Source organism: Culex pipiens, chromosome 3 (assembly GCF_016801865.2).
Source record: "Culex pipiens pallens isolate TS chromosome 3, TS_CPP_V2, whole genome shotgun sequence".
NCBI classification, from domain to species: domain Eukaryota; kingdom Metazoa; phylum Arthropoda; class Insecta; order Diptera; family Culicidae; genus Culex; species Culex pipiens.
Window position 1 is genome coordinate 68,193,883 of NC_068939.1, and position 15,112 is coordinate 68,208,994.

The 15,112-nt window shown below is 41.1% G+C and overlaps 1 protein-coding gene across 1 annotated transcript; it reads left to right on the plus strand.

Moving 5' to 3' along the window:
• Positions 1–2,800: 2,800 nt before the first annotated feature.
• LOC120424641 (aldehyde oxidase 1-like) lies at positions 2,801–8,158 on the plus strand. Its single transcript, XM_039588810.2, has 7 exons — positions 2,801–2,959; positions 3,429–3,601; positions 3,673–4,204; positions 4,263–4,589; positions 4,646–4,896; positions 4,950–5,779; positions 6,201–8,158. The coding sequence occupies exons 1-7, from the start codon at positions 2,920–2,922 to the stop codon at positions 7,846–7,848; spliced, it is 3,801 nt and encodes a 1,266-aa protein (XP_039444744.1). The 5' UTR covers positions 2,801–2,919; the 3' UTR covers positions 7,849–8,158.
• Positions 8,159–15,112: the final 6,954 nt, after the last annotated feature.

The window sequence follows — 15,112 nt, forward strand, 5'->3', positions numbered from 1 at the left end:
AAGTTTCAAATAATTCCAAAACAATGTCTTTCAGTTCTCATGATCATTTTGTACAAATAACAGTGATTAGTTTATGAAAATAATACGCAAAACACTTATAAATAAATTTAATTAGGGAAAATTAGAAAAAATGGCCCATGGGGTAAAACGGGTTATTATGAATAATCCTAAATAAGCATTATTTGATTCTTCTGCCGATTTTACACGCATAGTAGAAATAATTTTACGAAATTCCTACGATAAATGCTATAAAAAGGAGTAAAACTACTTAATTCGCCAAAAAGGGCCCATAGGGCAAAATGGGTTACTCCAAATGGTTCAACAATGTCACCATTCGATTCTCCTGCTAATTTTACGTCAAAATATGTATATAGATATCCTATAAATGTTAATATGGTTAACTTGTAGAGTGAAAATCAAGAAAATTCCCATTTTTAGGACAAATGGGGCAAAATGGACCCTTTCCCGTCATTTCCGGTGGGTTTGCTATGCGGCAATCGATTCCTGAGATTTTTTTACATAAGAAAAACTATTTTTCAGAAGAAAAAAACAGCGGCTTCAATTTAATGGGATTAGAGGTGGGTTTCCGCCCACTGTGCAATGCCACATAATTGACCGCGCGTCACCACCCAACAAATTGAACTGATTTTCTTCTGCTTGTGAGCAAGCCAACCAGGATGAAACACGAAATAAAATTCTTTTCTTTTCACACACAATGCCACATAATTAACCGCGCGTCACCACCCAACAAATTGAACTGATTTTCTTCTGCTTGTGAGCAAGCCAACCAGGATGAAACACGAAATAAAATTCTTTTCTTTTCACACACAATGCCACATAATTGACCGCGCGTCACCACCCAACAAATTGAACTCAAATTCTTGAAAATCCTGAACATGAACAAAAAATCAAAATTGCTCAAGGCGAGGTTCGATCCCCCGTCCAGATTCGCGGCGTTATGAGCTTTGACTGGAATTAGGAATACTGTTACTGCTAACAATTATATACGCGCTGGATCTTTGTCCACTTGACGAGGGTCCGGAAGTTCTGAATAACGTTTGGTTCAAATTGATGCAACCGTTCTTTAGGGCGGGGCTTGTCGGTTCAGCGGAGGTACCTCGCGCTTGGCTAGCCAGCGTAGAAATGGGTCACCGAAGCTCGGCAGAGCTAACACCTTCCAAATGCCTATGCGAGTTATTTGCATGTATAGAATAAAAAATCTAAAATATATGGAAACAACTCAATTTGTAAGAAGCGGCCGCGTGGTCCCGTTTGATTGGTTGCACACACACACACACACAACAATAAAAGGTAAATTGTAATGTAATGTTTTATTTTGTAATTCGTAAAGCTTCTTTGAAGATTGAAAAAATTAACGATTTCTCAAATCACTAAATATCACTCTGAACTTCTGACGCGTTGAAGACATATTTCAAACCCAGTCTAAACCCGACAAAGCTAGGCGCTCAATTAAATGATTTGCCAAATTTTAACTTAAACATTACGATTTTTACCGTACTCGCAGAATGGCAGAATTTCTGCAGCTTTTTCAGAATTTTGCATCCAGCAAAAGTAACGTTTTCGCAACATGTTCCCGTACTTTTCTGTAACTCTCTCTTTTGCAGATGTTCTGCATAAGAGTTCTGCCTGAAAGAAAAATTACTTTTCTTGCTGAAAAGTGGGGTAACGCTCTGCTGCCGATTTTGTGTAGAATTACAGAATTCTACAAGTTCCTACTGGAGTAGACCTATTCACAAACTTTGATTGAATCTAGACTCAACCTACACTTGAACCCAGTCACTAAATATTCTAGCAGAGCTGGTTATGTCAGAATCCTGCGAGAACGGTGGAACGTTTCTGCTAGAATGCTGTAAGAATATCCAGCTCAGTAAGAACTCTTCTAGAATCCTGGTAAAATGTCGAGACTGGGAAACACCTGGGTGCTGAAAAGACAGAATGCGTAACGTGATTTTCGAATGCTCCCCACTGCTCCTCACTAATACATCTGCACTACAGCTGTAAACATAAACAAAGTGGAAGGCTATGTTCAAGCTCAAGCGTGACATATTTTTTGCTGCGGAAATGACTTGTTTTGATTATATTTGATCTGTTCATGTTTAAATTTTCGTTGAAAAATTAAGGGCTTCGCACTGTTTTGTTCGTAGATTAATCGATGGGCGGCCAAAAGAGGCCTTTTTTGATTTCCACGTGACGAAATATTGCGTCAGAAGTGGGTGGAATTTTGTGAATCAGAAGAACAACCGAATCGATGTTCCGAGATTGTGTATCTTTGAAGCGCAGTAATTATGTTGGAGGAAGATTATTCAATATTATTTGGCATGTGCCATTCATAGTAATTGATAATTCGTCGCTAATATTTCAAAAAGCGTCATAAACGTAGGTTTTGCGTGAGACATAGCGCTTATTCAAATGCTAGCGACGAATTTACCCAATCTCGATTTCTACCCTCTTTTTAAGATTTGTTTACTTCGAATACCTCAAAAGCTCGACACCACCGACAAAATAAATTATAGATCGATTACAATACTTGCCACTTCTTGGTATCATTTTGCGAACAGTAAATTGGTTCCACTTTGACAGTTCTAAATTGAGGCCGCTTTGCGAACCACTTTTCTGCACCCAGGGAAACACTTTATTCTTCTCCAAACTTTTCTCCTGAGAGCGCACAACGCCGTGGTGACAAACACGGGCGCGCGCGCGCCGCACCAGGTTCATCTATTTGCGCAAAGGCAGTTAAAACTGCCACTGCCAAGCACGCGGCCTTACACTCGCTCACGATTAGTCGTAGTGAGAAGACGCCTTTTGTTTCAAATTCCGCAATATTTCTGTTTTGCAAACATAACTTTTAATGACAGTGACCACCTGAGGAAAGCGAATTGTGAGATTTTGTGACAAAAAATGGAGGTGATTTTTACGATAAACGGAAAGACTTTTAATGGTAAGTTTCGTTGGAAAATGTTGTGAAATACTTTAAGCCATTTTTTTAAGTTTAACTAAGTTTAAATCGAACACTAAAACCTTATTTTTTTCATAAGCATATGGAAGTCCTGGTTACAATATGTATTATTACTATTTAATTTATTACATTTACTCCACTTATTTTTCAAGTCATTTATAAAACATTCAATATCAGTTTGTAACGCGTGACAGACACAAATGTGCCATAATTCATCTCAAAATTTTCCCGTTCTGCCTCAAACCGCCGTTTACCATCAGTTTAGATAAATACCTTCGAGACTCTCGAGACGGACAATTGTGATAGCGAAAACTCGTCACAGCAAATGTACTTCATTTCGTTTGCATTGCACACATAATGATACATGACTAGGCTAGAATATGAAGTCCATCACTTGAATTGAAGGTATGTTTAATAATATTTTGCAATTCCCCACCAAACATCAACACAGTCGACCCGAAGACCGTCCCGATTGATACGTCGCTGAACAGCTTCATCCGCAACCATGCCCACCTCACCGGGACCAAGTTCATGTGTCTGGAGGGAGGTTGCGGAGCTTGCGTCGTCAACGTGAACGGAATTCATCCGGTAACGAAGGAGAAGTCATCATGGGCTGTGAACTCGGTAATTGACGGTGGCGAACTTCAATCGCATGGAATATTCCAAAGTTAACACGCTTTCAACTTCAATTTCAGTGTCTGTTGCCGGTACTGTCCTGCCACGGTCTGGATATCTTAACGGTCGAAGGAATTGGAGATAAGCAAGATGGCTACCATCCGATTCAGAAGCTTCTGGCGCACTTTAACGGATCCCAGTGCGGATTCTGCTCGCCGGGCATGGTCATGAACATGTACAGCTTGCTCGAGTCCAAGAACGGTCAGGTGACCATGGCCGAGGTCGAGAACGCCTTCGGTGGAAACATCTGCCGTTGTACCGGATATCGACCGATCCTGGACGCGTTCAAATCATTGGCCATCGATGCTGAGCCTCGTCTCAAGGAGGCTTGCCAAGATATTGAGGACTTGACCAAGATTTGTCCCAAAACTGGGTCCGCTTGTGCTGGAAAGTGTTCCGCGGCTGGGAAGATCACCGACAAGAAGGGAGTCCATCTGAGCTTTGCCGAGGACAAAGAGTGGCACAAGGTCTACAATATCAGCGATGTATTTGCCATCTTTGAGAAAATCAATACCAAGCCGTACATGCTCGTGGCTGGCAACACTGCTCACGGTATACGCTAATCGACTCATTATCCAGCAGTATGACTAACAACAATCCTCTATTTCAGGTGTCTACCGTAGAAGCGATGACTTGCAGGTTTTCATCGATGTCACTTCTATCGAAGAGCTGCGATCGCACTCCATGGGGAACAACTTGACCGTTGGGGCGAATGTCTCGCTTACCGAGCTTATGACCATTCTAACGGATGCCGCTGCGAAGAATACGAACTTTGGATATTGCACGGAGCTCGTTAAGCATATTGACCTGATTGCCAATGACCCCGTACGCAACACAGGAACAATCGCTGGAAATTTGTGCATCAAGAATCAGCACAACGAGTTCCCTTCGGATTTGTACTTGATTCTGGAAGCCGTTGGAGCTCAGTTGACTATCAGTAAGATTCCTTTTGAAAACGTTTCTTCCAGATTAACTAAAATACTTTAATTTCAGTGAAATCCTGTGGAAAGACCAGAACCATTTCTCCATGTCAATTCGTGTCCAAGGACATGAAGAAAAAGCTGGTTCTCAACGTTGTTCTACCACCGCTGGATCCCAAAGTATTCGTCTTCCGCTCGTTCAAAATCATGCCGAGAGCACAAAACGCCCAAGCGTACGTCAACGGTGCGTTCATGATCAAGTACAACGCGAATAAGGCATCCGTTAAGTCTGCTTCACTTTGCTTTGGCGGAATCAATCCCAAGGTACGATTAGTAGTGGGTCTAACGAATTCATCTAAAACGATTCTTTCCAACAGTTCACGCACGCCACTCAAACTGAAAAGTTCCTCGCCGGCAAAAACCTGTTCTCCAACGACGTCTTCCAAAGGGCTCTTAAAACGCTGTCCAACGAGCTCAGCCCGGATTGGGTCCTTCCCGACGCATCCCCCGAATACCGCAAGAACCTTGCCCTCTCACTGTTCTACAAGTTCGTGTTGAACATCGCCCCCGAAGGCAACGCGATCGTCAAGTCTCAGTACAAATCCGGTGGCTCGGTCCTTGAGCGACCGGTTTCTACCGCTTCTCAGCGATTCGATACCTACAAGGAGAAATGGCCCCTCACCAAGAACATTCCCAAGATCGAAGGTCTGGCGCAGACGTCCGGCGAGGCTCAGTACACCAACGATATTCCGGCACGATCTAACGAGCTGCATGCAGCGTTTGTGCTGGCTACCAAAGCTCACGCCAAGATCGAGAAGATTGACGCGTCGGAAGCTTTGAAGCAAGCTGGGGTTGTGGCGTTCTTCTCCGCAAAGGACATTCCCGGAGCGAACAACTTTATGTACTTCCCCAACTATATGGGATCGGATATCGAGGAGGTCTTCTGTAGCGATCGCGTAGCCTATCACGGTCAACCTGTAGGCATGATTGTGGCGGAATCGTTCGCTTTGGCCAATCGGGTCGTTAAACTTGTGAAGGTGTCGTATGGAGAGCCTAACTCTAGAGTGTACCCAACAGTGCAGGATGTCCTTCATGCCAAGGTCGCGGATCGTATCAAGGAAATGCCGTACAGCACGCTTGGAGCAAGCTATGAAGCCGCCCCGGGAGGAGACATGAAGGTGAAGGGTCATTTCGAGATTGGTGGTCAGTACACCCAAAACTGGCAGCGCTAGTCCGAGAGAATGATGGTCTCGAGTCGAGAGAATAGTGGTACCACTCACGGACGCAGAGAACACAGCTCGAGATGGGCGATAGAACTATTCTCTCGAGGTTCATTGGCAAAAAAAGTTCATCCGTCAAACAAAAATCCAAAAGTGTCGACAACGGGAATCGAACCAGAGACCTTTTATAAACCAATCCAATGACTTAGCTGCCTCGGCCACCACAGCTTGGTGACCAAGGAAAAGTCAGAAGTCGATGTATGACACTTGTTGGAGATTTATTGATTCAACTAACAAATGAACTCATTTGTTATGATGGTGTGAGTTGGTACCATTATTCTATCGATTTTGGCACTGAGCCCTCAATAAATTTTGAGAGAACGATTATCTCGACTCTGAATTTTGGGTGTACCATTACTACATGGAAACGCAATGTTGCGTGTGCATCCCAATCGAGGACGGTATGGACGTGTACTCGGCGACTCAGTGGGTGGATCTGACCCAGATGGCGATTGCCAAGATGTTAAAGATTCCCCAGAACAGCTTGAACCTGTACGTTCGCCGGCTGGGTGGTGCCTACGGTGGAAAGGGAACACGAGCTACGATGATTGCGTGTGCTTGTGCACTGGCTGCCCACTTTACGAAGAGACCAGTACGGTTTGTGATGACCTTGGAGGCCAACATGGAGGCAATTGGTAAACGATACCCGCTCGTTTCCGATTACGAGGTTGATATAACCAAGGAGGGCAAGATCACCAAGCTGTTCAACGAATACGTTCATGATTTTGGATCGAACTTCAACGAAGGCATGTTCCATGCCGGTACGTTCTTCACCAACTGCTACGATGATACCGTTTTTAAGACAGTGGCCAAGGGAGTAAAGACGGATTGCGCCAGCAACACCTTTTGTCGTGCTCCGGGAACTACCGAAGGAATTGCCATGATTGAAACCATTATGGAACACGTGGCATTCGCCACCGGGCTTGATCCGTTGGATGTCCGCATGGCAAACATGCCAAAAGACCTGAAGATGTTGGAGCTGATGCCGCAGTTCCGAGCTGACGTTGAGTACGATGCTAGAAAGAAAGAAATCGAACAGTTCAACGCAGAACATCGTTGGCGCAAACGAGGCATTGCCATTGTTCCGATGCGGTATCCTTTGGGCTACTTTGGATCGGTGAGCGCTATTGTAAGCATCTACCATGATGATGGTACCGTTGCGATTTCTCACGGTGGTATCGAAATGGGACAAGGTATGAACACCAAGGTATCACAAGTAGCTGCGTACACGCTTGGCATTCCGATTGAGAAGATTTCCATCAAACCAACCAACACACTTACTTCACCGAATGCTATCGTCACTGGAGGAAGCAGGGCCAGCGAGACTGTCTCCTATGCGGTCAAACGTGCCTGCGAGATGATCCTGGAGCGCATGCAACCAATCAAGGAAGGGAACAAGGACGATCCGTGGGAAACCCTGGTCGAAAAGTGCCACACCAAGAACGTTGATCTGTGTGCCACCTACATGTTCAAGGCATCCGACCTCACCCCTTACGTCATCTGGGGTCTCAGCTGTTCCGAGGTCGAGCTCGACGTCCTCACCGGAAACGTTCAACTCCGCCGGGTTGACATCCTCGAGGACGTTGGCGAAAGCCTTAGCCCCGGAATCGACGTCGGCCAGATCGAGGGCGCGTTCGTCATGGGACTCGGATACTACCTAACCGAAGCGCTAGTATTCGACCCGAAGGACGGAGCCCTGCTGACGAACCGCACCTGGACGTACAAACCCCCGGGTGCCAAAGACATTCCGGTGGACTTCCGCATCCGGTTCCTGCAGGGTAGTTCCAACCAGACGGGAGTGCTGCGCTCCAAGGCTACCGGGGAGCCGGCGATGAACATGACCATTTCGATTATTTTTGCCCTGCGGCACGCGTTGATGGCCGCCCGGAAGGATGCTGGACTGGCGCGGGAGTGGGTTGCTCTGGGGGCTCCGTCGACGCCGGATCAGATTTTGGCGCTGGCTGGAAACAGCATCGAGCAGTTTAAGCTGAGTTGAAAAGTTAAACCGTGATATGTATTGCATAATATTTTTTAAGTGTTTAGCTATTCAACGTAATCAAATAAGTATAAGGTGCATGGTTTAACAAATAAAATATCCTCTCTAAATCAAAAATTTTCGTGGTGCATTGTTCTAACTGGCAAAACCCGATGATTACTTTTTTAATATTCCAGCTCCTAACCCTTAAAATAATTTAAACGGTAACTTCAACTCGTTGGTTCTCGGGCGTAACTTAATCAATTGGGACGATTTTTTTTGAGTGAATTGTAAGGATGTCTAAATAATCATAGAACTTAGCAAAACACGATTTGATCAAATCTGTAATTTTTGCGATAAAAACATCATTGCAACTTTTATTTTGAGCTGAAAATAAGAAAAAAAAACCTGAAATTCCGTGAAGGCAAGCGCCACAAAAGACAGCTTTACAAGATAACGCTCCCTAAATCTTATGTTTATTTGTTTATTTAAATGTCAATCATACGAAGACAACATAGACTTAAACAATAAATAAACAATGTAAACATGTAATTTTTAAAATGGAGATAGTAAAGTCATTGAGTTAGTCTGTCAAAGGTCCCCAGTTCGATTCCCGTTTTCGACACTTTTAGTTTTTTGCTTTGTCGAATGATTTTTTTTTTGCAAATGAGCTCGTATTTAAATCGGGAGCATCCCCAACTTTCTGACTCTCCCCAGGAGGACGAACGAATTATTCCGTTTCCCTCCGGCGATGGACGAGGGTTGTTCCCTGCTCCTCCTGGAGAGAAAAAGCTGACATTATAAGAAAATGTTGCCATTAAACACGCAAGGAATGTGCATAATTTAACGCGGTCGAGCGTATAAATTACACAATGTTTTGTTAATGAGCGTGTTTAATACAACAACTTGGCGTATCTGGCCCCGCTGGATTGGGGAAGACACCGATTCGGCCCCGGAAATGCTGGCCTCTGCGAGCTGATTTGAAGCGATAAGCTGCGATTCCGGCCGCGAGGAACTTAGCAGATTAACGTGAAGACTTCCATCATTGTTATGATTTTTCGTTCAAAGATATAAATTTTGCGTCGCTTTCAATATTTTGACAAAATTCCTTCAACAAGTTGTTTAGAATAGTGCCCTACACATGCTGATTCCTTTTGGTAACGATTATCCCATTACTTGTAAAGTTATGGAAATCGTCATTAATCAATGATTGCCAACTATGACGTCAATGACTGTGCCACAAAATTATATAAATTTTGAAGCACAATTGATTTAGATCAAAAATTCTTTCAGTGGCTTCAAGAAGGCAACAATGGGCACATGCTGATTCCTTTTGGTGCTGAAATTCGTTAAATTGAATTTAATACAGAATATTTTATAGTGATCAGGGCTGCGGAGTCGGATCATATTTCAAACGACTCCGACTCCGACTCCGACTCCAGCTTTCTCAGATTAGCTGACTCCGACTCCGACTCCGGCTCCGGCTTTGAACAAATGGTTGGCTCCGACTCCGACTCCGACTCCAGCCTACCAACTCTAGCCGACTCCGACTCCGACTCCGACTCCAGCTTTCAACAAATGGTTGGCTCCGACTCCGACTCCGACTCCAACTTCACATGTTTTTAAATGTTTCAAAAGTTAGTTAACTATTATTAGTTAATTATTTTTAAAACATTGATAAATAGGATTATTTAAATACTCTCTAAGCGTCATGTTTTTCTCAAGAAAAATAAGTTAAGTAAAAGTAAAGTAAAGTAAATAAACGGAAAAAAGTTTCTAGGTTACAAGTTTTATTCGTTATGGAATCAAAATATATCTTCAGTTTTAGAGGCATTTAGAGAAGAACAGTTTTGTAAGTAAATTTGGATTTACTTGCTTAACCTCAAATTTGAAATTATTTTTTTCAAAGCTAATAAATTTAAATATTAAATTGTTATTTTTGAATGAATAACTAAAAGAAATCTGGCCTTAATGATCTATTGAACATTAAAATTCAATTTGCTCACTTTCAGGCTGACATTTGTAAGAAGCACAGTGACAGGCACCTTGTTTTTTAAATGACAATTTTAAACGAAACTTTTTTTTGTTTTTTTTTTTTTTAAGATGTACATGGACATCACGCCATGGCTGAAGGAGATTATTATTGCAAATCAATGTATCTAAACAATTTCTTCGTGGAAAGGACGCTTAAGATGTCCTTTTCAAATATCTGTGACATGGAAAATATTTTAACCTGGAAATTTTTAATTTATTTTAATTTTAAAATTTTATATACTTTAAAAAGGAGGTGCACGATACTTCGTGAATCTTCACCTAAAACGAAGCTTTATGGATGAGCTTGCGCCTCCATCAAAATATATGAAAAAACTTAAAATATAATAAAAAAGAAATATCCTTAAGTAAAATATTTTCTAAGTCATTTTTTTAAGGTATATTGATTTGCAATGATTATCACCTTCCGTCATATTGGCGTAAGACATACAGTATGAGAAAATTCGTACCAGTTGATAATATTTTGATTCTGTGTTTTTTATCTTTTATATTTGAAAAATAAATTAAAATCCTACATTTTATTCTATACATTTTATTAATTCATTTTTGTTCTGAATTCTTGAGATTTCTTCAACGATAATTTGCAACGCTATCAAAATAGTTTACCTAAAATCAACATCAACATCAACAATCAATGATTATTTCAAATTTGTTGCAACTTCTTTTAACATTTTTTGTTAGTTTAAATTATTTTAAATGTAACACTTTGATTTTCTTGTACTCAGTTAGAAACAAAATGCGCATGTTGAGTTCCAAGTAAGAGATTGTTATTATCGTTGATTATTTGTTACAAAAGTTAAACTGTCAGTGACTCTTTTTCGATCTGCAAAAGCAGTGATTACTATTTATAATCTTTTTATGTACCTCGTAATTTTTTCCTAAAAAATGATTTAACTTAAAATCTCTAAGACATTTCGCTATGGGGGTAAAATATGACTTTGTGTGTACTTTTTTCAGAAACAACTGGATGAAATTTGGTCAAATTTGAATTGAAAGGGAACATAAATATAGTCAGACTTTTATTATTTTTTGAATTATGATACTACATACTTGGGTAAGAGGTTATCATTTAGTGATTATAGTGTCATTACACAATTAGAGCTTTTCAATCACAATAAAAAGCTTCAAATACGTAATGGCATCTGATAAGTCAATTAAAAATATGAGTTGTTTTGTAAATTAAGCTGTTATATAGGACATACTGAACAATAAAAAAAACATATTTTTTGTTGAATTTAAGATAACTCCGGCTCCGACTCCGACTCCAGGTAATCAGAAATCTTCGGCTCCGACTCCAGCTCATAAAATTTAGCCGACTCCGGCTCCGACTCCGACTCCAGCTGTTCGAGTTTTGACGACTCCGACTCCGACTCCGACTCCAAGTCCTCAAAAAGACCCGACTCCACCGACTCCGGCTCCGACTCCGACTCCGACTCCACAGCCCTGATAGTGATGATCAATTTTCTTCGAAAATGATCAACGGCTTCACCTTAAGCCACAAGCAAGCTAGTTGCTGAAAGGGGTTTTGGGGGGAATGAAAATGTGGAAAACTAACAGAGAAGAATTGTTGCCATTAATTTTGTGGAACGCTTCGTGGAGAAGAACAAATTAATTGCGGTAATTTCCTTTGCTTTTCACTGAAGAAGTGGAAAAATCTTGATTTTTGAATTTAGTGTTTGGATTTTTGTTTTGTATCAAAAGCATTTTAAAATAAAATTTTCAAGCATTTGTTAATTTGGTCAGCTGCTTTTCACAGTTGGTGTTAATTTCCTCTTCGTGAAAAAACAATAAAACAAAGCAATAAAAATAATTCAAATTTATTATCCTCTGCAGTCCTCTTGGTCAGCCAGAAGACTCACCGTTTTTCGCCCCTCTTTAACAGAGTTTACTTCACATCCGCTGCTTCCGGTAGCGGGGTTGTTCCGGGCAATGCTTTATGACAGCACGACGCGTTCCCGGCCACAACTAAAAAAACCCGTAGCCAGTCTTTCGAGTGCAGTTTTCTTGGCTTGGTACTACTAGTCCGGCCAGTGCTACTACTTTAGTCGGTAAACCATCAAGTTTTGTCAGAGTGACCGTATTTTATATGGAATCACAGGAATTAGGGGAACAGCATCTAATTCCAGCGTGCCTCTAATGTTGGCAGGTCAGACTTTTGTCTTTCAATTAAAGCTAATTAAAAGCGTTTTCAACTGAAATCAAGTGATAAATAGCTCAATAAGAAGTGAGCAAGCAAGTTTCTATCAAAAGTTATGCAAAATTAGTTGTTTAAATAGTGAAAATCAGCAAATTGGATGGAGTTAGGAGCGAGCGCTTAACCTGCCAAACATACGAGAATTTCCCTTAGTTAATCTAAGTGAAGTTGGTAGTTCTCTAATGGTCTTCAATAACATTCTTTGCAATTTCTTTAATTTACATGGATTGTAGAATTAATATTTTACAAACCATTTCAAACAAGTTTTAGTTTTTTAATCAATTTTTTTTTTATGGAAAAGATTTTTTCACAGTTTTCCTAATTTTTACATACTTTAAAATAAATCGTATCACTCTAACCAACTCCAGCTACTGCATTTTCCGCTTGCTAATATTATAGAGTCCAGAGTTCAGTTGCTCTCCCCGGGTCAGCTGCACGGACCAACTGGCCATAAGCACTACGAACTGCTGCCTGCGCCACTGACCACGGAAATCTGTTGAACACAAAACAGTTTATAGTTTCCGCTTGCGGGCTTCCACTCCAGATTCTTACGCCCAACTTCTGGAACGAAAAGAGAGCTCTAAACGCCCCAAAAGAATTATTATCCTTTTATTTGTGACCGGCCATTTGCGGTTCCGTAAAGTCCTGGAACTTCATTTCTGGAGTTTTTTTTGAAAAGGTCCTATAAACCAAATTTTCATTTTTTGCTTTTTGGGTGTTTTTGAATACCCCTGACTCAAGGCGGTTCTAAAAACACCCAAAAAGCAAAAAAATGGAAATTTGGTTTATAGGACCTTTTCAAAAAAAACTCCAGATTTGGAGTCCGGCTGGACTGTTTGCGGAAAGTTTTCGCTATTTTAATTTACGCTTCATTCTGCAAAAAAAAAAAAACGGACAACTCTGGGACAAGAGTTTTGCATTTTTGGGGACCTGGTGAAATCTGGGCTCCTTTTAGAAAATTAATTGTTGCATTGTTGTGCCTCGGTTAGCCAACACTACATTTTTGTACCTTCTCTCTCTGGAAGCTAAACGAATTGCTGAAAGGACAGTCATTTTCGTGTGCGGCTCGGGGGGGCAAAATTTTAAATTGCTTTCTGCAGCAAATTATGGCAATTTGCAGACCATAAAATCATCGTGGTCACGGAAAAGGTTGGCAAACTTTTTGGTGCATTGTTATTTTTGTTGTGGCAGGTGTGAAAATGGGATGAGTTCTTGAGGAAATTCAAAATTTAGATTTTTCAGATCACTTTAATCTAATGTTATTAATTAGAAGATTAATGGCTTTTGTTGGTATTTTTTTCATTTTACTTTCAAACGGAATATCGTACTTTGCGATTTATCACTTTGATTACATCTCCCCACAAACTTGCAAACTCTACCATCTAAACTGCCAATAAACTCAGAGTGACGTCCATCCAGCACAAGCAACGCAATCAAAACTGCATTGATTAAACAAAAAACCTCCGTCACCAGTAGAAATCCAAGCTAAACCCCCAAAAGACTAACTTTTGCTCATTTAGCTCCCACGAACGCCTCCGCGTATCAGGAAACTTACATCTAAAGAAGCGAACAAAAAAATCCCACGCAAAACAAATTTTCTTGTGCCAAACTAAAAGTTCGAAATAAAGTTCAGCTTGTTGTAGCTACTGCTGCCGCTGCCCAAAACGATTAAATCGATTTGGTTGGAAAAGCAGCTACCAGAAGGGAAAAACTCTCCCCGATGAAAAGTAGCAACATTTATTATTTAATTACCAGCAGACATGCAGCCAACCATCAGCTGAACGGAACATGATAATATTTTCATTATAAACTATTAAATGTTTTGCTATATTTTTTATCGCTTACGTTCCCCAACGATTGCTGAAAGCTTTTCCGTGCGCTGCCGGGGAAAATCCTGCTCTCTGGCTTGGGGATCGCTTTTGGGGAAAATTTCTACCCACAGTCATAGCTCAATTATACCCTGCCTCGAAGCAGGAGCAGGTCCATAACGAGTTGAGGTTAGTTCGAAAAGTTTTACTATCAATTATGGTAGTTTTATGGATGTTTACGACATTATCGCCTTTTCGCTTTTGTGGCCCCCGACTGTGTCTGTACTGGAGATTATCGGGATTCGACGAAGGGCACAATTTCCCAGCAACATGAACCGTTGTCGTCGTCGTCGGAGTCGAATAAGCGGTTTGTTGATTTTATTGGCGGGCATATCGTTATGGAATTTTGAGTAATTGTTTGCGATGGGAGTCGTTCGATAAGAGAGTGAATTGTGTTTGGTTTCGGTTTTAGAGGGGAAACAGTTCGTTGTTAGTTGATCGGTGGATTGCCATCAATAATAAGGTTTATTGTGGAAACTTATTCAAACAGGTTATTTTGATGATTCATTTAGGATTAGTTTGAGAATGAGTGTTTGTGTGGCTTTCATCTTGACATTTTAACATTCAATTTTAACTTCAATTTGCTGGTTCTCGGGCATTACTCAACCAATTAATACAATTCTTTTTTTGAAGAGAATTTTAAGAATGTCTCAAATGATATTAGATCTTTGCAGAACTTGATTTAATCAAATCTGTTGTTTTTGCGATCAACAACATCGTTCCAACATTTTTTGTGTGTGTTGAAAAATCGCCGAAATTCCGCGGCGGCACGCCGCAAAACAGAATTAGAACAATCAGCGCCGTACCTAGGGGTTGACGCAGTTGGCGACCGCCAAGGGCGCCGAAATCTATGATTGAAAAAAATCGAATCTATGACATTTCCCCGAAACCCATGTTACCGAAGGGCAGGGTTGTTAAAATATCAAAATATCAGCTCTCAGCAACTACAATTATCCCGCCTGAATATTCATGCCTAAAATACAACTGCTCTTCTCTCTTCATTGAAACTCTCAGCGCCGAACATAGCCGAACACGTTTTCGTGTTTACCCACTCGCGAGTGACATTTTCCTTTTCTCTCTCATTCTCGCTTCCACGATCATCCTACCGCAACAGCGTTTAACCACAAAAGCCGCCACAAAACCAATTTCGCAAACGCAGTTTGACGGGACG